This window comes from Loxodonta africana, chromosome 2 (genome assembly GCF_030014295.1).
Source record: "Loxodonta africana isolate mLoxAfr1 chromosome 2, mLoxAfr1.hap2, whole genome shotgun sequence".
Lineage (NCBI taxonomy): Eukaryota > Metazoa > Chordata > Mammalia > Proboscidea > Elephantidae > Loxodonta > Loxodonta africana.
The window spans coordinates 129,877,732-129,902,004 of NC_087343.1; the positions used below are offsets into that span (position 1 = coordinate 129,877,732).

General features: G+C 37.4%; 1 protein-coding gene across 1 annotated transcript in view; it reads right to left on the reverse strand.

Moving 5' to 3' along the window:
- The window catches only part of PRRC1 (proline rich coiled-coil 1), a 47,560-nt gene extending 23,517 nt beyond the window's left edge, over nucleotides 1-24,043 (reverse strand). Inside the window, exons 1-7 of the mRNA XM_064275619.1 lie at nucleotides 23,921-24,043; nucleotides 18,614-18,738; nucleotides 17,575-17,964; nucleotides 14,888-15,048; nucleotides 9,764-9,866; nucleotides 7,820-7,983; nucleotides 3,136-3,239 (exon numbers count right to left, since the gene is read on the reverse strand). Coding sequence (XP_064131689.1) covers nucleotides 3,136-3,239; nucleotides 7,820-7,983; nucleotides 9,764-9,866; nucleotides 14,888-15,048; nucleotides 17,575-17,964; nucleotides 18,614-18,716 — 1,025 coding nt within the window. The 5' untranslated portion in view covers nucleotides 18,717-18,738; nucleotides 23,921-24,043. The remainder of the gene's footprint in view (nucleotides 1-3,135; nucleotides 3,240-7,819; nucleotides 7,984-9,763; nucleotides 9,867-14,887; nucleotides 15,049-17,574; nucleotides 17,965-18,613; nucleotides 18,739-23,920) is intronic.
- Between the last annotated feature and the right edge of the window lie 230 nt (nucleotides 24,044-24,273).

Here is a 24,273-nt window from a genome sequence, read left to right on the forward strand (position 1 = left end):
CTTCCTAATACTCTTTAATATTCTAACCTTCCTAATACTTTACTCTTCTGCTCAAAAGATACTTATTTGGTGAGAAAAATATCAATTCTATGTAATGTGGAGCAACTAATGGTCAATGCTTCCACTGAAAAGCTGGATGAGTTATAAAAAGCATACATTTAAAGGCATAAAAGAGCTATAAAAGCAAGGCAGAAAAAAAATGGGACTAAAATTTCTGATAGGGGTAAACCTCTCAAGGGTGACCGTGAGGGCTATCCAGCCTTAACTCAGCTCAGTCTGTGACTAAAGTATACCACACTATCCCCTAACCCCATACCCACCTCTGCCAACTCTATCAGAAGCAAGACAGAACCTTCTCAAGATCAGCTGAAGACTCTAGAGTTTTTTATACAGTGTCTGGCTTTCAAAGATTACTAGGCATTCAAAGATACCTCACCATACCATATCAGCAAACTGAGGGGAAAAGGAGACTAAAGAGGTAGACCCACAAGTGATCCAGACACTGGAATTAGTATAGAAGAATTTTAAAATAACTGTGATTCATATGCTCAAGAAAATAGAGGTAAATATATTCAGAACAGATGAAAAATTTTTAGGTATTAGATAAATGGAATCTATTAAAAAATTTAAGAACTCATTATATAGATTTAACAGTAGACTGGACAGAGCACAAGACAGACAAATGAAAAAATACCCAGACTGAACAGCAGAAAGAAATAAAGAGGGGAAAAATTAAAGGAAAAAAGAATTTATAATATGAGAAATGTAAAAAACATGCTTAGACCATGTTATATCCAATAACATGTAACTGAAGTCCTAGAAAGAAAGGGGAGAAAAAATGGGACAGAAGCGATATTTGAAGAGATAATAACCAAGACTTTTCCAAAACTGGTGAAAGGCATTAAGCCACAGAATCAAGAAGCTCAATGAATCCACACACACAAAAAAAAAATACAAAAAGCAAAGAAAGCAAACACACCTAGAAAACAAAAGTCTAGTAAACCACAAAATAAAATGACAGAGAATATCCCAATCTCAGACGGAAAACAAAACAAAACAAAAAACACATTACCTTCACTGAAACAATAATAAGGTGGACAGGTGATTTCTTAATAGAAATGACAGAAACCAGAAAACAACTCAATGACATCTTTAAAATGCTAAAAGAAAAAAGAATTGCCAACCTAGACTTCTACATCCAGCAAAAACATCCTTCAAAAATAAAGGTGAATTAAATATGCTTTCAGAAAAATAAAAATTAAGAGCATTTGCTGCCAACAGTCCTACATAGCAAGTAGTACACCAAAGAAAGTTCTTTCAGCAGAAAGAGAATGATCTCAGACAAAAAAACAAAAACGTAGGAAGGAATTCAGACAGTAAATACAAAAGAACACTGACTGTACAAAACCATACTAGTAATACCTCAGGAGTTTAAAATATATGCCTAATTAAGATGCATAACAATGCCGCAAAAAGTGGAAGGGGAGTAAACGGTGTTGCAAGTGTTCTGAAGTTCCAGTATTATCAGGAAACAAAGTAATAATTTGTATTATAATGTAATGTCAAACATATACTGTGATCTCTATTGTTAGCATTAAAAGAACAGTGAAAGTTTAATAAACGAAAAAACCAAATCCACTGCCATCAAGTAGATTCCAACTCACAGCAACCCCGCAGGGTTTCCAAGTAGCGGCTGGTGGATTTGAACTGCCAACGTCTTGGTTAGCAGCCTGAGCTCTTAACCAATGCGCCACCAGGGCTCCAGAAGTTTAACAGAGGCGGAAAAAATGGAATGATCATCATCACTGGATAGTTCCTCAGTGCTTACATGGAAAGTTCAAACTTCTCAACATGGCGTTCAAAGCTTTTCACAATTCTTCCCCAAACCACTTCTTGACTTCCTATCTAACAAACCTTCAGCCAAGCTGATATAATCACTGTCCCCAAAATACATCTTAATCATCTTCAAACTTTCTCTTCCACCCAGAATGTCCTATCGATTCTTTTCCACTTATTTAAATTTTACCTACTTTTCAAAATCCAGTTCAAGCCTTAATCACTCATTAATCACATCTGACACCACTCCTCACTCAGTAATCTCCGCTGAACTTTTATGTAACATTTCTTGTCAGCAAAAAATTACATAGCTTCTTATATAGCTATTTAAACTATTTAAAGTTTTACAGATGGTCATGTGGGTATATACTGCCTATTCTCAGAGCTGGAGTACATTTTTGTATACTACTGTCACACAAGAGGAGCTCTGGTGACACACTGGTAAAAGCACTCGGCTGCTAACCTCAAGGTTGGTGGTTCAAACCCACCAGCTGCCCTGCAGGAGAAAGATGTGGTAGTCAGCTTCCGTATGGATTTACAGTCTCGGAAACCCTATGAGGCAGTTCTATTCTGTCCCTTAGGGTCACTATAAGTAGGAATCAACTTGACAGCAACGGGTTTGGGGTTTTTTTTTTTTTTTTGGTATAGCCACAAAGTACTAGTAAGTGTTATTCAATACTGAACAAGCAAACAAAATAAATAAAACAACAAAACCACAATGTGATTTCAAAAGAAGGTAGATTTCAACAGTTGAGAAATTATTTTAATCTAAATCAATTCAGCCTATAAAAAACAACTTCTCCCACAAAAAAGTGATCTATTAAAAGTATGGAATCCTCAAAAATGATGAGTTTTGCTGCCTGGGATTTTTTTCCGATCTAGATGAAATAAAGCTCAGCAGAACAAAACCTGGTAACTACCACTCAGACCCTCTTGCCCATAACCTTCCATTACTCTGCATGACTGTGTAAATCAACACTGTGCTTGCTATTAGTCATCAGTTACACCTGAATCAACAGACCACTGCATCATCTTACTGTTAGTACTATTACATTAACTGATTATTAATACAATCTTAGAAAGCAGGTATTACTATTCCCCATTTTATAAAAGAGAAAAAACGGTAGAAATGTCAGCTGAGCTACCCTAGGTTACACAGCTAGTTAAGTGATATAACTAGCACCAGAATATCCTTTTCTCTGTTTCCATATTTGGACATACTTTTTGCTAGGTATTCACTGTGAAGCTCCTAGACTCTTTTTCTTTTGGCTTCCAAGAGAAACATAATAAGCCTCTTACTTGTCAGGTAGCAATTCTGCAATGAAGTTTTCTACTGACACAGCTGTCTGTTTTTCATGAATCACTCCAGTTCGACGTAAGCTATCTATCCGTTCCTGGGCTCCCTGAACAACAAGAGCAGGGATTAGAAAATGATTTCAAGTTAATCAATACTATATATATTTATGATTACCCAATACATACATTTATACACGAACACATTAATATTCACTGAAAACATTCAAATATATACACATACAGAGAAGGAAGTTAAAAAGTCCAGTCCTATTCCCCACCATATTAACAGTTTGGAGTATACCTTCTAAATTGCCTCTACATAATTATTTTGGTTGCTATTATGATTTAGATCATTTTTATATCACATTTTCAAATTGGTTATTACTAATATAACTATGTATTTTTTTATAATGTTGATCTGGCAAAAGGCCATCTTACTGATCTTCCATTAGCTCTAATAGTTTTTTAGTTGATTCTCTTAGAGTGTCAAGGTAGGCAATCATGTCAACAGTAAATATTTTTTCTGTTTCTTCTAGTTCCCTTTAAAAATAACCTAAAAAAAAAGTACCAAAATGGCCAGTTATTTAAAACTTAAAAAAAAAACTACAAATGTATACATTACATCAAAGCTTATTCAGGGAAATGGCTGCCATTTATGAAGTAAAACAGAGAGGCTGAGAACACTGTAGAGATAACTCAAAATCATGTATTAAATGTGTACCTTATTGTAGAAAACTAAAAGCTGGATTACTGAAGATAAGGTTGCTGTTTACTCTTTTTATCTGAATCATTTCACAAATAGTAAACACAAATAATGTGATGTGTATTCAGAAAGCAAGAGAAAAATCTATTTCTTAACAAAACTAGCCATAGATAATAATATATCTATTTTTAATATGGGCAATGAAGCTAAATAGTGAGTATAAGATTAAGGGGTCCATTCCTACTCAAACGAAAATTAAGACTAGGACACTTCTGAGGCAACTGAAATAAAGATGACAAAGTGATAACAGTACGACAGTAGGTAAAATGATTTTAAAGTTTAAAAGATGAAGGATAAGATACTATTTAAACTGCAACAAAATCAGAACTGTGTCTATGTTTTGCCCACCACTGTATCTCCAGTGCCTAGCACAGTATCTAACCCAGTAAGTGTTCAATAAGAATTTGCTAAATGAATAAATTTAACAAAAGATAAAACAAAGGGCAGCAGTGAAGGTGTATATGGCTAATGTTAAGAATCTAAGCAACATAAATATGGAGTCGCCAAATCTAATAATACTGAAATGAGCAGGCAACTCTTGAATTTGACAGAAAATATAACACAAAAAATTAACTTAACTCTTAAAAGTAAACTTACAATTGAGAAGTTGTAAATTTGCCCAATTCACTCCTCCCAAGAGGTAGTTACAGCTAAATTTTGATTAAAAAGAAGTTTAAATAAATGTTGACTCAGTAAAAACTACTGAGGGATTAGTGGATGTTTAGAGCTTCCTCTTCCCTAACTTTTTGAAGGTGATACCTCAGCTATGCACTGTAACAAAATATTCCTGATACTTCCAGGGAACACTGAGTTTGTTCATTTTCCATTATCATATAATACAGAGCTTTATAATTGATAGGATTCTCAAAATATTTAGCTGAAATTAATAAGTAACTACAAGAGAATAATGAGTTAGGCAGACCGGTTTAATCCTTTTTTGTTTATGAAATCCAGAAGAGAAAAGGAAAATGAGGTGATGATTGGCCTTTCTTCTCTGACCACTACATTAATTAAACGTGACATCTTCTAGGAGCTTTATTTGCAAAGAGAGAAGACTTAAGCATTAGTCTCTGCCAGCGTTTCTAGGATGGAATTTTATCTTCACTTCTCAGCAAGATAGGAGACCAAGAATTAAGTAGTTTTTAAGGTAAGAAGCAGAAAGGGCCCTAGAGCTTACACTGTGCTCTAAGAGCTACTACTAAGCAACTTGATTCAGATGAAGAATTAAAAATTTATGCTTCTTCATAAATGCCTGCAGGTATTAACTACATCCTTTATTTACTGAATATATGCTACAAAACAATGATTGTAACTATGATTGGACTTCAATAAAATGAATACTTGGACAAGTTTCAGATGCTTCCTAATTTTAATCTTGGCTGAACTGGTTTATTTCCTTAAACAACAACTTATGTTTAAGGGAAAACTTAAGGATAGTTCACTTCAAATAAAATCTTATGGAGAGAAAAAACTCAGTTAAATTTTTAATATTCTAAGAGTCTACATTATTTTTCTTCTCTTTAGCTCCCTCTACTGTTTCTGGAAAAAAAAAACAGTTGGTAAATTTACAAATCACTTACCTATATTGAGTTTCAGTGAATTTTAATTTTGAGCTTGTATTAAAGATTGCGGAAAAGGAATCCCACATGCTTAAATTTTAAGGGCAAGACCAAAAGCAAAACTAAATCTGTCAAATACTAATAAAGTCACAATATAAATCTAACTACTAATAATATCCGTAATATAAGGCTTTTCTTAAAGAAGAAAAATAATCCCATTAGCTTTTCAATTTCAGTACATATCAATCTTAAATATCTTCAGTGTAATATCAGATGTAACAAAACATTTAAGACCTATGCTTTTAAAACCATAATGAAAAATGCAGACTCTCACGCAGGAATCTAGCTATCTAAATTCACATTTATTTGTGACACTAATGTTTTATAAAACGCTTCTCTTCCTAATTAATATTAATTGAATACCATCTTCATAAATATTCTCATATTGCCTCCTTCCTTCATATTCAAAACTCACAGTTCAGGACCTGGTAAGCTTTCTGAATAACTGAAACCTTGGTATCAACATGCTCTATTGGCCAAACTGCCATAATCTTTACTACCTTTGCTCAAATTCTCACCCTGAAACACAAAGCCATAAATTCTAATTTTCCTCATATGACAAATTCAAGTTCTAACCTCTCGGATTTAAATATTTTTTATCACAACTAACAAATACCCTTATCACTCTTTTTTATAGTAATACCAGTACCAACATCCACGTTACATGTATATAATGCTTTAATTTACAGAAAGCCCTTGCTGTAGATCTTCAAGAAAATGCACTCACCATTTCTTCTGTTGTTGTCCAGTAACCCCTTTCTACCTTAGGATTTTCTTCAGGTTACCCTCTAAAAATAAATCTTAAAAAGTCTTCCTTCCCAGATCTATAAACTCTTTCTAATTTGAAAAAGCACCTTTGAAATCTTAAAAGTAAAGCACAATCTTAATCTAGGTATTTAATTTGTTCTGTTGTTGTTAGATGCCACTGAGTTGGATCTGACTCATAGTGACCCTATGTACAACAGAACAAAACACTGCCCAGTCCTGAGCCATCCTCACAATCATTGTTATGTTTGAGCCCATTTTTGCAGTCACTACGTCAATCCATCTCATTGAGGGTCTTCCTCTTTTGCGCTGACTCGACTCTACCAAGCATGATGTCCTTTCTCCAGGGACTGGTCCCTCCTGATAACATGCCCAAAGTATGTGAGACGAAGTCTTGCCATCCTCAATTCTAAGCAGACAAACTTGTTTGCTCTTCTGGCAGCCCACGCTATATTCAATATTCTTCATCAACACCATAATTCAAAGGCATCAATTCTTTTTAGGTCTTCCTTACTCATTGTCCAGCTTTCGCATGCGTATGAGGTGACTGAAAATATCATGACTTGGGTCAGGTGCAGCTCAGTCCTCAAAGTGACATCTTTGCTTTTCAACACTTTAAAGAGGTCTTTTGCAGCAGATTTGCCCAATGCAGTATGTCCTTTGATTTCTTGATTGCTGCTTCCATAGGCACTGACTGTGCATCCAGATGAAATTAAATCCTTGACAACTTTACTATTTTCTCCATTTATCATGATGTTGCTTATTGGTCCAGTTGTGAGGATTTTTGTTTACTTTATGTTATGGTGTAATCCATACTGAAGGCTGTGGTCTTTGATCTTCATCAATGTTTTTAAGTCCTCTTCACTTTCAGTAAGCAAGGCTGCGTCATTTGCCTATCACAGGTTGTTAATGAGTCTTCCTCCAATCCCAATGCCAAATTCTTCTTGATACAGTCCAGCTTCTCAGATTATTTGCTCAGCATACAGACTGAATAAGCATGGTGAAAGGATACAACCCTGATGCATACCTTTTCTGATTTTAAACCATGCAGTTCTTCCTAGTTCTATCCAAACAACTGCCTCCTGGTCTATGTACAGGTTCCACATGAGCACCGTTAAGTGTTCTGGAATTCCCATTCTTCGCAACTTTATCCATAACTTGTTATGATCCACACAGTCGAATGCCTTTGCAAAGTCAATAAAACACAGGTAAACACATTTCTGGTACTCTCTGCTTTCAGCCAAAATGCATCTACCATCAGCAATGATACCCCTTGTTCTACATCCTCTTCTGAATCCGGCTTAAATTTACGGCAGTTTCCCGTTGATTTACTGCTGTATCTGTTTCTGAATCATCTTTAAATTAAAACTCTACCTATATGTTCGTAATACTCAGAGTTGTTTAACTAAGAACAAAGTCGATCACTATTTCAGTATGTAAAAACGCATAAGCTCCATATAAAATACACGATTATCATCAGGATTATGAAAAAAATTAACTGCCAGTTTCTATATCCTAAAAAAGGTATTCCATTACTCACTTTTAATCCTGCTGCATAGCCCACTGGTTGTGGTGCAATGTTGGACTGTCCAGCTTCCCCTACCACCACAGCTAAGCCAAAAACCTCCTGGAAAGCATCTCGGACAGCAGCAACTTTTACTTCTTTATTTGAGGTCACTACAATATCCAGTTCACCTCCAGATTCTACAAAGACCAGAAGAAAATTTTAGTTCCAAATTCAAACAGTAATCAAATTTTCATAATTACTACCATACCATATGCTAACACTTTATTTACATAACTATTACTAACCTCAAAAAATCACACGTGATAATGAATTGAGAACTCACAAAAAGAATGTAAAAAGTTAAACTGCGTTAAATCCATTTCTAATGGTTCTTGTGCACTCTCTGTACATTTGAAATTGTTAAATCGAGACATTTCTGTATGTGTAAAAATTTAATTTTGAGTTCTACTTAGATCACAATGGTCTTGCTTTTGCTGCCTGTCAGTGTGTCAGCTTTTTCACACAGTTTTATTACTTTCTAAAACTTAAAATTATATGGTACTATAAATTGATATTTGTTAATAACAAATTTCATTTATCTTTTTTTCCTTGGTTTCATGCCTCTTTCTTGATTTGAGAGATCACTGGCTTCAGAAGTGGTTAGTCTTGGGCTTGAGTCCTGGCTTCATCATTTACTAGCTTTGTTACCTTGGGAAGTCACTGAGCTTGCTTCTTCTAGAAAAATACCTCCCACCTCACAGGGCTGGCTCAAAGGATTAAATAAGATAATTGCTTTCGAAGTCTAACACAGTACCTACTAAAACAGCAAGAGTTCCATATATTTTAATTCCTTTCCTTCCTTCAGTCGAAATACATACTGGTGAAGAAAATATATATAATGTATTTATTATGTCAAACTTATTATGAATACATGAAATCAATACATGGTAGAATACAATTTCTGAATCCTTTGGAAAGTGATAAACACAAAATACAATTCAGCAAATTTAATTCTTGATTCGATTTTTTACTTCAAGGCGACAGAGTGGTCAAGTATAAAAGAAACGCACATGGATCCAATCTAGTTCCACCAAGCTATGAAACCTAGAATAATGAATTTCTCTGAACCCAAATTCCTCATCTAAAACTTGAGGAAAATAATTTCTACCTTGCAGAGTTCTCGTGAGAATTAGCACCCGGCAGAGCAAGTATGTAATAAATGGCACTAATCATTGTTAGGTCTTGTCCTTCAACATTTACTAGAGAGTAAACTATCAACACAGCCAACATTAGTGAATGCTACTGGCTTTTTATTACCAATGAAAATCCTGGTTCAGGTACCTGGCAGCTTTGGCCCCGTAAGGTGCTATCTTTTACAGGCTTACTAACAACCGGTCATTGACACTGCTAAGTGATAGGTACATAAAAATTAAACAGCAGACAGCATCTCTACATCAACTGTCCAGAGGATTCTTGAAGATGATGGCTCAAAGATGGTTAAAATAGCTTTCCCAATAAACCTAGTAATCTGGTATTAGTAAACAGATTAATATCCTCTAAAAATATTATTCGTGGATTAAGCATAACCACATTTATTTAAAATAATCAGAGAAATGTTGAAACCAAATATGAACAAAGCTTCACTTCAAATGTCAACAGAGAATAAAGTAAAATTCATATAAAGCTAAACACTAATCCATAATTACAATTAGAATCAGTAAGTATACTAATAATTCATATCTTCTTTACCCCTCCAAAGTTCATTCCACGGCATTTTCACAATCTATTTAACGGTGACTAAAAAAAGATGACTAATAATACCAGTAAACTAAGATCATCAACTTAATATAAGAATATGACAGGTATTTCCACTGATTACATAATCCAAGGAAATGAACTGAAAATTACAATTAGTGGTTGACACTGACACATACTTCGGAAAAAACTGGCAGATACTGGTCTAATGTAAGTACATACTGATATATGGAGCCATGCCAGGATCCAGCGTTGTAATCATGCTTTCTACCGAATGTTTGGTTTTATCAAGGACCGATTTCACCATAGGATTCCCAGCCACACCCTGCATAAAAGAAATTAATAAATAAACACAAGCTATACTTTTTCTGTGGTGTTGGTGAAGAACATTGACTATACCATAGACTGGAGGAAGTACAGTCAGGATGCTTCGTAGGAGCGAAGATGCGAGACTATGTCTCTCTTGCTTTGGACATTTTATTAGGAGGTACCAATCTCTGGAGAAGGACACCACGTTTGGTAAAGTTGAGGGTAAGTAAAAGAGAACGACCCTCAGTGAGATGGACTGATACAGTGGCTGCAACAATAAACTCAAACTTAGCAATGACTGTGAGGATGGTGTATGACCTGGCAACATTTCATTCGGCTATACATAAGGTGGAAACCCTGGTGGCGTAGTGGTTAAGTGCTTCGGATGCTAACCAAACGGCTGGCAGTTCAAATCCCCCAGGTGCTCCTTGGAAACTCTATAGGGGCAGTTCTACTCTGTCCTATAGGGGCGCTATGAGTCGGAATCGACTCGACAGTACTGGGTTTTTTTTTTTTTTAATACATAAGGTCGTTATGAGTGAGAGTCGACTTTACAACACCTAACAACATCTTTACGTAACAACAACGTTCTTGTCTTATTAGATGTATTAATAGACTATGACTCTCATTCTGAAGCAAAGATGCCATGATCATGTGATCATGTAGGACATTTTTTAAGTTTACAATTCATCGCAGACCCGTAGTTTTGTAACATATTTGAATAACTGCTCACTGATACTAAGGGATAAGTACATAAAAATTGCTATAAAAGTTTCTGAATACTTAATCTCTCCTCTTCTCTCGTCGTAGACAAAAAACAGTCTGCAGACCACACTTTGAGTACTGGCCTATGTTATGCCATATATGCACAAACACACATACGTGTATCTGAATACTTAGATATATTTGTTTCATTTCATTTCTATTTATATAAAGTTACGTAAAAACTTGTCCATCAGAGTAAAAAATAAAGTCTATAATCAGATGTCTTCATTAGTCCTCTCTTCTCTAATAATAAATAAAAAGAATCATCTTTTATCCTTCAGAACAGTTACCTATTACCTTAATATATAATATTCTGCAATGTTCTGCTGAAGGTTCTGCCTTTTTTTCTACTTGCCTTTTCTTCTCATGTTCATTCTCCCAAATATCCCATTTTAGCCAGACTTATTCCTCTGGATTCTTAAAACTGTTCTATTAGATAGGAAGAACCCAAGACTTTCTTATTTCTTTCTATGCTATACTCCTCCCACAGTAAAAGTCACTAGAGGGAGCAGTGCCCCGAGATGGTTATCTCACTAACAGGCAAAGATTCCGCCTCTCCCAACCTACCATCAACCTAAGGTGATTCAGAATAAGATAAATTTATAACACGGAAAATTAAGACTGTCAACCAACTGTATGCTAAATATCTGAAGAGTTACTATTTACAGTCCTATAGAGTTGAACTGGTAACACAACTGGTAAGTGATACTGCTACATGCTTTTAACAAGGAAAAACAAGTTGTAGCCTGGTGTAGCGGTTAAGTGCTACAGCTGCTAACCAAAAGGTTGGCAGTTCGAATCCTCCAGGTGCTCCTTGGAAACTCTACAGGGCAGTTCTACTCTGTCCCACAGGGTCGCTTTGAGTCGGAATCGACTCGACGGCAGTGGGTAGTCACTATATGAAGAAAGCTTTTAAAAAGCGAGAGGGGAAACAACACCAAACGTGGGTGAACTGCGCACAGCTTTACCAAGCTAAATAATGTCACTAAGATGTACACAAAGAAAAGGGCCTTCTTTTAATTGCTTTGACATATAAAATTTTGCCACAACAGCAACCACCACCAAAAAATACATGTGTGGGTATATATTTATGCACGTATGTGTATAGGTATGTATATGTGAGTATATATATGAGGGTATGTAGACGTATATGCATGTATGGGCGTGGATGCATACATATTTATATACATAATTAAGCACATAGGGGTACAGGTATGGGCACTACTTAGACGTAACCAAACACCTCACAGGATTGGTTTTCTGAGTTTGAAGGCTTAGGGCCATAGTCTTTTGGCACAACTCAGTCAATTGACATAATATACCATACAGTTCGTCAAGTTTATGTTCTAGTGTCTGGGGTCTGAAAAGCTTCCTAGCAGCTATCTAAGATACAGCTATTGGTCTCTACTTGTCTGCAGCAAAAGAGAAAGATGGAAACCAAAGACTCAGAAATGAAACTAGTCTTCAGGACTAACTGTAAGAACCAGAGCCTCATTTACCCTGAGACCGGAAGAACTGGATGGTTCCTGGCTACCACTACCGACAGTTCTGATCAGGGCCACGATAAATGGATCTTGATAGAATGGGAGAAAACGTAGGGGAGAATCTCAAATTCTTAAAAAATCCAGACTTACCAGACTGGTTGAGACTGGAGGACGCCCCTAGATTACTGCCCTTAGATACTCTTTAAACCTTGAACCGAAACTATCCTGAGACCACCTTTTAACTAAATAATAGTTTGGCTCACAAAATAAAGAGCATCACCTGTGAGTACTACATTTCTTTAAAAAATCATCTATATGAGACCAGTCAACTATTACATTAAAACAAAGATGAGAAAGTAAGGGGGCAGGAAAACTAGATTAGTGGAAACAAACAACCGGAATGGGAACAATGAGAATGTTCACACACTGTGAAGAATGTAACCAATGTCACTGAACAATTTGTGTAGAAACCATTTGAATGGGAACCTAATCTGCTATGTAAACTTTCACTGCAAACACAGTAAAATATTGTTTTAAAAATAGTACAGAGGGATATAAAAAAGAAAGCTTAGAAAAATGCTGTATTCCTGAAACATGAAGCCCAACTACTGTAAATCAATTAGCTACCTACTAATTAAGAAAATGTTTAATATATTTAGTGAAATTGCAAACAAATCCCCAACAAAATATTGGAAGGAACCTGGCAGAGTGATTCTAAAACTCACCAAGAAAAAGAAATGGTAAGACTAGTGAAGAAAAATTTAAGAGAACAGAAATTTGCAACCTATAAAACCAAATACCGGTATTTTTTTTTTTTTTTAATTGCGCTCTAAGTGAAAGCTTACAATTCAAGTCAGTTCCTCATACAAAAACTTAACGCATGCATTGTTGTGTGACCCTAGTTGCTCGCCCTACAATGTGACTGCATACTCTTTCTCTCCACCCTGTATTTCGCCCCCATCCATTCAACCAGCTCCTGTCCCTCTCTGCCTTCTCTCCTCATCTCTAGGCAGGAGCTGCCCACATAGTCTCGTGTGTCTACTTCAGCTGAGAAGCACACTCCACACCAGTAGCATTTTATGTCTTATAGTCCAGTCTAATCTTTGTCTGAAGAGCTGGCTTCAGGAATGGTTTTAGTTTTGGGCTAACATAGAGACCGGGGGCCAGATACTGGTATATCTTTATAAATGCTTAGAACTGACCTTTTTGTCTTATTCATCATCCTCTATCCCCACCTCAGCACACAGTAAGCTTTCAAAAAGTGTTAGTATAATAAATGAACATACCAACCCAAAAAACCAAACCCATTGCCGTCAAGTCAATTCCAACTCACAGCAACCTTAAATGAACACAGAGTTACAATGATTAAAACAGTGTGGTACTAATACAAGGACAGGCAAAGAAGTAGCGCAGAGTAGAGCCCAGACAGTGATTTTAACATACCATTTAGTAACTAATATAAAGTTGACATATTGAAACACCACGGATATGATGTTGGATATGGTGTTGTAACAATCAATTAACTAGCTGGAAGAAAATTGTTTGACTTCCACTTCAGATCGTACAATAAAGTAAATTTCAGCTATGTTAAATTGCTAAGTGTAAAAAATAAACCATTAAAGAACTAGAGGAAAACAGTTTTATATACTGTGGTAGAAAAAGTTTTTTAAGACTAAAAATAAACAAAATAAAAGCTTGGCAAAAAGAAAAAGTGATAGAAATGGCTCCTGAAAAGTAAGACACTTAAATGTAAAAAAAAAAAATTAAAATATAAACTAAAAATGGAGAACCACACAATACATTACAGCATAGAATAATATATCTTTACTATATTAAGAGCCCCTACAAATCATTGAGAAGAAAATCACCTCAATTTAAAACTGGGCAAAGAACATGAACAGAGAATTAATAAAAGAAGAATATAAATGGCCAAAAATCATATGAAAAAAATGTGCAAATTCAGTAGCAAAGAAATGCAAATTAAAACAAGGAGGTATTACTTTTTGCCTATCGAATCAGAAAAGGTTATGTTTCAAATTAATTACCAGTTTTGGCCAAAGAAAACCGCTATGGCAGTCTATTTCAGTATAACCTTCCTAGAGAGCAATGTGTATCAATAATTTTTAAAATTTTCACCCTCTGACAGTCATCAAGAATTAATCCTGATTAGAGAGAGATGCACAAAGATTTGTATACAAGAGTCCTCATCATACTTTTATTGGTAAGAGTTAAAATTAGAAGATATCAGTAGCAGATGAGTATAATAAAACATGCAATGGGATGCAGAACAAAGCACCCATTAAAAAGAAAAATCACATTTCTAAAGAATGTTTTATGGCTAGGAAGATGTTTATGATATGCTAGGTAACAACAACCAAAAGACACAAAATAGTGACCACTATGTCACTCTGTAATTTGGTTTTTATTAAAAAGGAAGTATATCTACATAGACATGAACAGACAAAAGACTGAGAAGACCTATAGAAAACTGGTAATAAGAATGAGGATTATTTTTTTATTTATACCATTTTGTATTTTCAAAATTTTCTTTAATGAGCATCTATTACTTTCATAATAAAAAATTAAACATAATTTTTAAATTAATTACCCCTTACCTTAATAAGGAAACCCTGGTGGAATAGTGGGTAAGTGCTACAGCTGCTAACCAAAAGGTCGGCAGTTCGAATCCACCAGGTGCTCCCTAGAAACTCTGTGGGGCAGTTCTACTCTGTCCTCTAGGGTCGCTATGAGTCAGAATCAACTCGATGGCAGCGGGTTTTTGGTTTACCTTAATAAAACCCCAGATTCCACCAGCAGATGCTTCATCCTGACCTCCCCCAATTCTAGGATCTTCTTGTTCCTCTGGGAAGGTAATGGCTGATGTGGTTCCAGTTCCCTGTGCCACAGACGTCAAGCTGGCTTGCTGAGTAATAGGAGCTGGCAAAATACCTATTTAGTAACAGAAATTTTTAATGTGTCACTGAGTCCATAAACTGTTTCTTACAACAAAACACACACATGATGAGCAGTTCAACACAACTAATAACTGTAAACTCAAGCATCTCATGACTGACCTATGAACCCAAAAAACTACCTGAACCTTAAGAAAATGTAAATTAAGCAAATTCAAAAAAGAAACTTCTTTCCCTTTTCATAGACTCACATCAAATGTCCTGAAAGTGAACACAAAATATATATTAAAAAGTCCTTCATGTTTGTCCTATTTAGCACTTAGACGTTGATAGCTACAGATCAACCTCTTTAAGGCATAAAAATAATTAATGTAGGTACCCAAGCCCCTCATAAAAGCATTTAACAATTAGTACACATACTCCATATATCTCATTTCAACTCAAAAAGAAAATTCACATATACACGCACGGGTTTAACTTATACTCTGCAAAAAACTCTCTCTGTAAAAATAAAGTTGGATAACAGAAATCACAACACAGTTGCTTCTTTTCCCTAAAATGAGAGACAAGAGGCAGGAGACAACAAGGATAAAATTTTGCTTTCCAATAACTACCCCAGGGAAGCAAAAAAAATGTAGGCGTAACTGATCTGGAAAAAGAAATGGCCCAATACCACTAACTATGGCACACAAGAGGTTTTATTTTGTTTTGAATAGCTAGCTAAATAAACACTACTCCCTGGACTAGCCAGTCTTGATCATTTTTTTCTTTCACGTTAGACTTTTGGTTATTTATAAATTAACTGAAAGACTAGCACTCTATACTACCCTTAATGGTCTTTTGTGTGTATGTGCATGGTAAATATATGCAATATAAAATTTGCCATTTTACCCATTTTTAGGTAGAGAATTCAGTGACATTAATTACATTCACAATGTTGTACAATCATCACCACTATCTATTTCCAAAATTTCTTATCATACCCATTAAGAAATAACTCCCCGCACTCCCAGTCCTGACAAATTTTTAAAGAAGATATACTCTTTTTATTATTACTTTTTATTACAGTGAACAGTCCTGATCATTTAAGTGAAGCTTCAAAAACTCTCAGGCTTCACTTTGATATACTTTTCTACAAGTACAGAAACGTTAGGATAAAATTTTGGAATTTTTTGATATCCTTAAAAAAAAAAAAAAACCCACATACTAGATTCCAGTAACTTTATTTTACTAATTCAAGTGGCAAAAACAGAAACTCCAAAAAAAAAAAGGCAAGAATAAAACATTAATTAATGTAGAGAAATCAGAACCTTCATACACTCCTGGTGGGAACATAAAACTGTGTAGTTGCTTTGGAAAAGTCTGGTAGTTCTTCAAAAGGTTAAACACAGAGTTTCTATATAACTAAGTAATTTTACTTGTAGGTATATATACCTAAGAGAAATGAAAACGGATGTTGTTGTTGTTAGGTGCCATCAAGTCAGTCCCAATTCACCGCAACCCTACGCACAATGGAACGAGACACTGCCCGGTCCTGTGCCAGCCTTACACTCGTTATGCTTGAGCCCCTTGTTGCAGCCACTGTGTCAATCCACCTCGCTGACAGTCTTCTTCTTTTCCGCTGACCTTGTACTTTATCAAGCACGATGTCCTTATCCAGGGGCTGATCCCTCCTGACAACATGTCCGAAGTATGTAAGACACAGTCTCGCCATCCTTGCTTCTAAAGAGCATTCTGGTTGTACTTCTTCCAAGACAGATTTGTTCATTCTTTTGGCAGTCCATGCTATATTCAATATTCTTCGCCAACACCACAATTCAAAGGTGTCAATTCTTTCTTTGGTCTTCCTTATTCATTGTCCAGCTTTCACATACATATGATGCAATTGAAAATACCATGGCTTAGGTCAGGTGCACCTTAGTCTTCAAGGTGACATCTTTGCTTTTCAACACTTGAAAGGGGTCCTTTGCAGCAGATTTGCCCAACGCAATGCATCTTTTGATTCCTTGACTGCTGCTTCCATGGGTGTTGATTGTGGATCCAAGTAAAATGAAATCCTTGACAACTTCAATCTTTTCTCTGTTTATCATGATGTTGCTTATATCCACCAAAAACTCATACATGAAACAGTTGTACAGGTAGCAACATTATTCACAAAAAATAGAAAAAACCGAAAGGTCCACCAACTGATGAACATACTATCATTCACTCACAAAAAGGGATGAAGTACTGACACATGCTACAACATGGATGAACCTAGAAAACATGCTAAGTGTAAGAAGCCATACACAAAAGGCCACACACTATATGATTCCATTCATATGAAATGCTCCAAATAGACAGTCTATAGAGACAGAAAGTACACTAATGGCTGCCTAGGGCTGGGAGGATTGGGGGAAAAGGGAGAGTGACTACTAACAGGTACGGGATTTCTTCTTGAGGTGATGAAAGGTTCTAAAATTGATTGTACATTTTACATGGGTAAGTTATTTCTCAATAAGGTTGTTATAGAAAAAAATTAACTATAGCCGCTTGATTAAAAGAATTAATAAGAGAGAATTACCTGTTACTGCAGGTGCAGAAAATGATGGCATCAGGGGTGTCTGGGGGGCTCTTCCTGCATGACCTTTTGTAATGTCATAAGTTGAACCAACAGAAAATCCTGATGTAGGAGGGCTTGACGAGGCAGCAGACAAAAGAGTGCTTGGGGCAGAAGATGAAGGTGGGAAGTGGGATATAGGAGGACTACCGAAGATGGCAGCAGCTGATGGAGAAACAGAAGGGGGTACAGAAGTAACAAGTGGTGGGACAGAAGGAACTGGTGAAGGAGCCACAAACGGTAAAGGTGCTGAAGGCTTCACAGGAGGAAGGGATGGCTGAGGTGTAGAGTATGCATGGGGTGGCAAGGACTGCATGGAGGATACATTTGGAGAAGAAAAAGAACTGGTTGCAGCTAAAAAAGGGCGGAGAGAAAAAAAAGCACAAAATAGGAAATGCTTTTTAGTTTTCAAACAATCTCATAACTTTCTCTTGCAAAATTTTCAAATTTGACAGACTATACCCCAAGAATTATTTCTAAATATATAACTTAAACTATACAACAACTATGATTGAGAACAAATGACTTTCAATTCCCATTTTAAATATAAGCAGCAGCTACAGCCATTAAGTTATAACATTGTTCAACAGAATTTTGTTTTTTCCATTTGTTGTTTTGGTATATTTTTAATCAATAAAGCATTCTTTTTACCCCTGCTAATCTGAACATAAAAACCTACAAACTGAAGGTTCAAAAACTTTAGTCAGATTAATCTCCACAAAGTCATTAGAACTTTAGACAAGGCTAACAAATGCTTTTTAGGATATTTTTGTCATTACAATAAAGACAACTTATAGTCAATATGAATATAAAGAACAACTCTACTTAAAACATACATGTCCGCTTTCTCTGAGCTTAAATGAAAAAACGGTATTTTTCTTCATCTGGATAAAGATTAGAAAAATTTTTAGATATGTATTTTTTTTTTTAATTGACTCTGAGGAAAAAAAAATAGTATTTAGGCATCCTCAAAACATACTAGATGCCAGACAACTACATGTACCTAAAGGAACTGGTGTAGAAGACATAACAGCAGCAGCTAGTCCTGCAGGATTTGGTGGAGGAGTGCCAGGTGGTGTCGTCTCTATTCCACTCTCTTCCATCATTTTCCTTCAGTTATGGTGTACTCTGAAAATATAAAAATGTAATATTACACAGTAACAAAAAGTCTGCTTTCAATGCTTGCATAGAGAACAATTAAACAGTCCACGAGAATATTTAGCGTGTGAACTGTCTATGACACTACCATATACATACTTCATAAGTGGGAAACAACTTTATGTTAACTATATAATTAAATATGTTTCAAATAGTAAATTACTAATTTCTATCACATAAGTGCTCGTTACACTGATGTCTAGATTTCAGTCACTATTATAGTCAAAATATTTAACATATTTTTGAAACCCTGCTCTTCCTCCCACAAAGCATTGATGTGGGTCACTCCTATCAACATAAAGTAAAAAGTTAAAATGTGTTCAACTTGATAAACACATCAATTCCCCACTCTCCTAGTTCAAATTGTAAAACACACCCAGTAATGGCTAATTATCATCATGCCTCAGCTTTTAGAAAAGTTAACTACAGCAAAAGCAGCACTAGAAAGCAGGATCCTAATAGAAAGTACTGGATTACAAAATATGGGAAAATTTTCTTAGAACCTACAAATTTTCAAGCCCACCTAAAGTATAAAACCAAAACTCCTAAATATACTAAATCTGTTTTTGATGTTTTTATTCATTTAACAAATATTCAAAATGTCAACTACATGCCAGGCACTGTACTGGTCACTGGATATGCAATGGTATGCAAAAACAGAATACTGACAGTCTAGTACAAGAGATAATCAAATAATTGTACCACTAAACAATGAAATGTAACCCAAATGAAGTGCTCTGAGGGTAAGGAACATAGTTTCATTTGACAACGAAACTGATTCTGACTTGGAGGTCAAAGGCTTCCCCACAGAAGTCACATATAAATTGAAATCTGGAGGATGAGCAGAATTTAATTAGGCAAAGGAACCAAACCAAACTCACTGCCGTTGAGTCGATTCCGACTCATAGCAACTCAAAGTAGAACTGCCCCATACTGTTTCCGAGGAGCGGCTGGTGGGTTTGAACCGCCAACCTTTTAGTTAGCAACCGAACTCTTAACCACTATGCCACCAGGGTTTCCAGGCAAAGGAAAGAAGATAAAAAGGGCAGATTCTAGAAAAAGTGACTATATGGCATGTATAAAGCCCTTGTAAGCAAGAGGGAGCAAGACGCATTCGAGACAAGAATAGTCTGCAAAGAGGACTAGAGAGATAGACAGGAGTCCACACCATTTTGATCCTTATAAACCATATTAAGGAGTTTACTTCTGTAAAAACAGGAAGTCACCGTAGGACACTGCTTTCCCCAATAATGGCATTTGACATTAACTATCGTACAATGATCAAACCCAGAAAACTGACATCGGAACAATACTATTAACTAAACTATAGATCTTATTTGGATTTCACCGGTTTTTTGCATGCACTCTTTGGGAATGGTGGCAGCAAGGCATATAGTTCCAGGGAATTCTATCACATGCACTGACTCCTGCAAGCACTATAAAATCAAGATATAGAACTGGTCCCTCGCCTCAAAGAAAATCCTTCATACTACCTGTCATGGATTGAATTGTGTCTCCAAAAAATATGTGTCAACTTGGCTAGGCCATGATTCCCAGTATTGTGTGACTGTCCACCATCTTGTCATCTGATGTGATTGTCCTAAGTATTGTAAATCCTACCTCTATGATGTTGACGCAGGATTAGAGGCAATTATGTTAGTGAAGCAGGACTCAATCTACAAGATTAGCCCATCTGTTTTTGAGATATAAGAGAAGTGAACAGAGAGACGTGGGGACCTTATATCACCAGGAAACAAAAGCCAAGGGAAAAGCCCGTCTCTTGGCGGGGTTCCTGTGCTGAGAAGCTCCTAGACCAGGGAAAGACTGATGACAAGGACCTTCCCCCAGAGCTGACACAAAGAGAAAGCCTTCCCTTGAATTCTGACTTCTAGCCTCCTAACTATGAGAGAATACATATCTCTTTGCTAAAGCCATCCACACTTGTGGTATTTCTTTTATAGCAGCACTAGATAACTAAGACACTACCCTTTTGTCATAACCTACCCTCCAACACTAAGCCCTGGCAATTACTGATCTATTCTTTATCATGATAATTTTCTCATTTTGTGAATTTCGTATGTGTGTATATATATATCTATAAAAAATCATACAGCATGTAACCTTTTGAGTTTGGCAGTTTTCACTCACCATAATGCCTTAAGATCTATCCAAATTGTTGCATTTATTACCAGTTGGTTCTTTTTTATTGCTGAATAACATTCCATTATACAGATGTACTACAATGTTTACCCATTCACCTGCTGAAGGACATTTGGGTTGATTCCAGTCTTTGGCAATTCATATTTGTGCTTTGAGAAGACTCTTTTGACCAAAGAATCCAGATTGGGCCAGAGGGCAGACACAGCAGATGCACATAGGCCATTAAGGATACAGTTCAAACATGAGGTGATTATACCCTAGAAGTAATGATTCTCAAATGGGAGTTGCCCCTCCAGGGAACATCTGCCAGTGCCTGGAGACAGGGGAGACATTTTGGGTTGTCACAATGGTTGGGAGTACTAACGGCATTTAGAAAGTACAGGCTAGGGATGCTCCTAAAAATTCTATAATGCACAAAACAGCACTCCACAATAAACTATCCAACTCCAAAAGTCAATCAACAGTGCCCAGGTTGAGAAACTTTGGACTAGACTAAGGAAACAACAGTGAAGATGAAGAAAAAAATATTTAGGTGATCAGTATCCAAGACTTAGTGACAGGGTGGATATGGGAGCAGGGAGGGCAAAGGTATGGCTTATACAACTGGATGGATGTTGGTGCTATTCACTAAGACAGGCAACACTGGAAGAGATGAAGGTTTTTGTTTGATGTTGTCTTTTGGGGATAGAAGGGGAAGAGTATACAGTGTTTGGTCTTAGACATGCTGAGTTTAAGCTCCCTGAAACATCCAAGTAGAAATACTGACTTGGTCTAGAGCTCAGAACCTGCATAAACGTAGGTGTCATCAACGTACTAACAGTCTCTAAAGTCATGACCTGGGATAAGACAATCTAAAGAGAGTGTACCAAGTGAAAAGAGATGACGACTTAAACCAGTCTTTGAAAAATGGTCAGGTAGAAGATCAGCCTGCACAGGAGGAGGAGAAATGGCCAGAAAGATAAGAATAAAACCATAAGAATGTGGAATCCAAAAGTTAAAGAACATTTCTAGGTTGGAATGTTCAACGGTATCAAATGCTAGAGATGCAAATTAATATGATATCTGAAAAATCCAATGGATTTGGCATACTGGAGGTGAATTTATTGAGAGCTATTTCCTTGGAAGGAATGGGGATAGAAGCCTGTTTGAATTGATCTGAATAGAAGTGAGGCAAATGTGCACAATACTTTTAAAAAGTTTGGCTGTGAATGCAAAAGTAAGGTCTACGGCACTAAGCAGAGGATATGAGATCCAGGGAGGTTAAACCTTTTCATGCAGTACTGTCTACACCAAAGGTAGATAATCTGGGACAGAAATGGCCCTCAGGATTTTATCACTCCCCATCACAGCTACCTCTTTTCTACTTTTCCTCATTTTTTTATTGGTCATTTATCTTGCTACTACAGATGCTACCTAATCCTTAGAGTAGCTAAAGGAAGTCAGATTTAAAGACAATGTGATCCCTAGCATTAATAAATGTGTTGGCAAAAGAACTTGTACAATGAATACAACCCATAACATGGAAAAACCGGTCAATTTCTTTCCATCTTTGAAAGCTTTACTCTTTGAGAACTGGGTTATTGACAATATTCAGCTATACTTTATATGCATAAACATAATTGTTATGTGCTGTTGAGTCAATTCCAATTCAAACCGACCACATGTGAGAGAAGAATTGCCCCAGGGAGTTTTCTAGACTGTAATTTTTATGGGAGCAGATCGTCAGGTCTTTTCTTCTCCAGAGCCACTGGTGAGTTCAAACCTCCCACCTTGAGGTTAAGCATTGTGCCATCAAGTCTCTTATAGTAACTTCTACTAAGTAACTATGGTAGAACAGTGAAGTGTAAGAATTGGCAAAGGCTGTAGTATAAGGTCGCTATGAGTCGGAATCGATTCCATGGCAGTGGGTTTGGTTTTTGGTTTGTACTGCTCAAGTCTCAGCACAAAAAGTAGTACTAGCGACTCGCTTCTTTTTTTTAAGTGGTGGAATGGGCTGGAAAGTTGAGTCCTCCCTCTCAGGCCCAAATAAGCTCTTTTCTCTAAAAAGGTGGATGGCTACTTATAGGGATACAAGAAAATAAGTGGAATAATGAAGCTTTGATAAATTTAAAAGCAACTATTACTGTTAATGTACTCCGTGCCATAAGACTACCACTACTGCCAGACAGTGAGTGCTGGGCCTAAGTTTTGTCTCTGCATTCTCAGCTCTTTTTCCCCCAAAAACTTACAAAAATGTTAACTGATTTGAGTATATATTGCGGCTGTGCAGGAGAAAGACTGGAACGCCAAAAGATGTCACGATCGCACATGTACATGTCATCTTCTAAAACAACTACATCGACAAAAACTCTCTTAGATATAAACACTGCCAATTTAGGACTCTGCAAATCGGTCTGAGACATGACCCAGTATCGAACAAAGAGACAACAAAAGTCCTCTGAAGTGGCCTCAGGAACCTATACGGGAACCTCCGGGAAAACGGGCTTCGCCCCATTTTCCGTCCAGGTTTGTTGACTTAGGAGTCACCAGGGCGGGAGCGGCCAAAAACCCGTTCCAAGAGAAGGCGGCCTCCCCTAAACTCTGCCACGTCTCCAGGCGGGCTGGGCCGGACAAAGGTCCGCGGGTGCCTACAGCTGGTCTCGCTCCTTCGGCCAGTGCGTTAGAAAGTGAGGCCTGACGGTCAGGGGCGCCCATCTCGAGTTCTCGACAGGAGCAAAGTGCCGGGAGGAGACCCCCGAACCGCACCCACACGGCAATCTGCAGTGGACCCTGCTAGCCTTGCGACGCGCACCTCTGGCCGGCCGCACCCCCCACATGCTCCCATAGGCCGCGTCCGGGCCGCTCGGCTGGGGTCTCGCAGGCGACCCTCGCAGCCTTCCGTTTCGGCCGGCCCGCCCACCTCTCAGGGCTGCCTTCCTGGGGTCCGGCTTTGACGCCCACATCCAACGCCCACGCTTTCTTGCAACCACTCCGCTGCCAGTATGACGCTCACCTGCGGTCCCGAGACAGTTCCTGCGCGGCAACTGCGGTCGTCGGAGGGTAAGACTACGGCTCCGAGAAGACCAGGAAGATGCAACTAAGAACTCGCCACCGCGCGTCCCCGCCTCCAAGATGGCCGCCGGCCGGCGCATGCCCCTGCAGCTGCCACGTCGGCCGCGCGCCGACAGCCCCGCCCCCGCCCCGGAGCCCCGCCTCTCCCTTTCCCACTGCCTGGGAACTGGACCCCAAGGCCTGAGGTTAAACCCGTTAGATCTAAACTCCAGCCAGGCGTTCTCCAATGGAGCTGTACTTTCCGTTCCGTAGCCCACACACGTGAAAATAGCACCCTGGGTGGCGCAGTGGTTA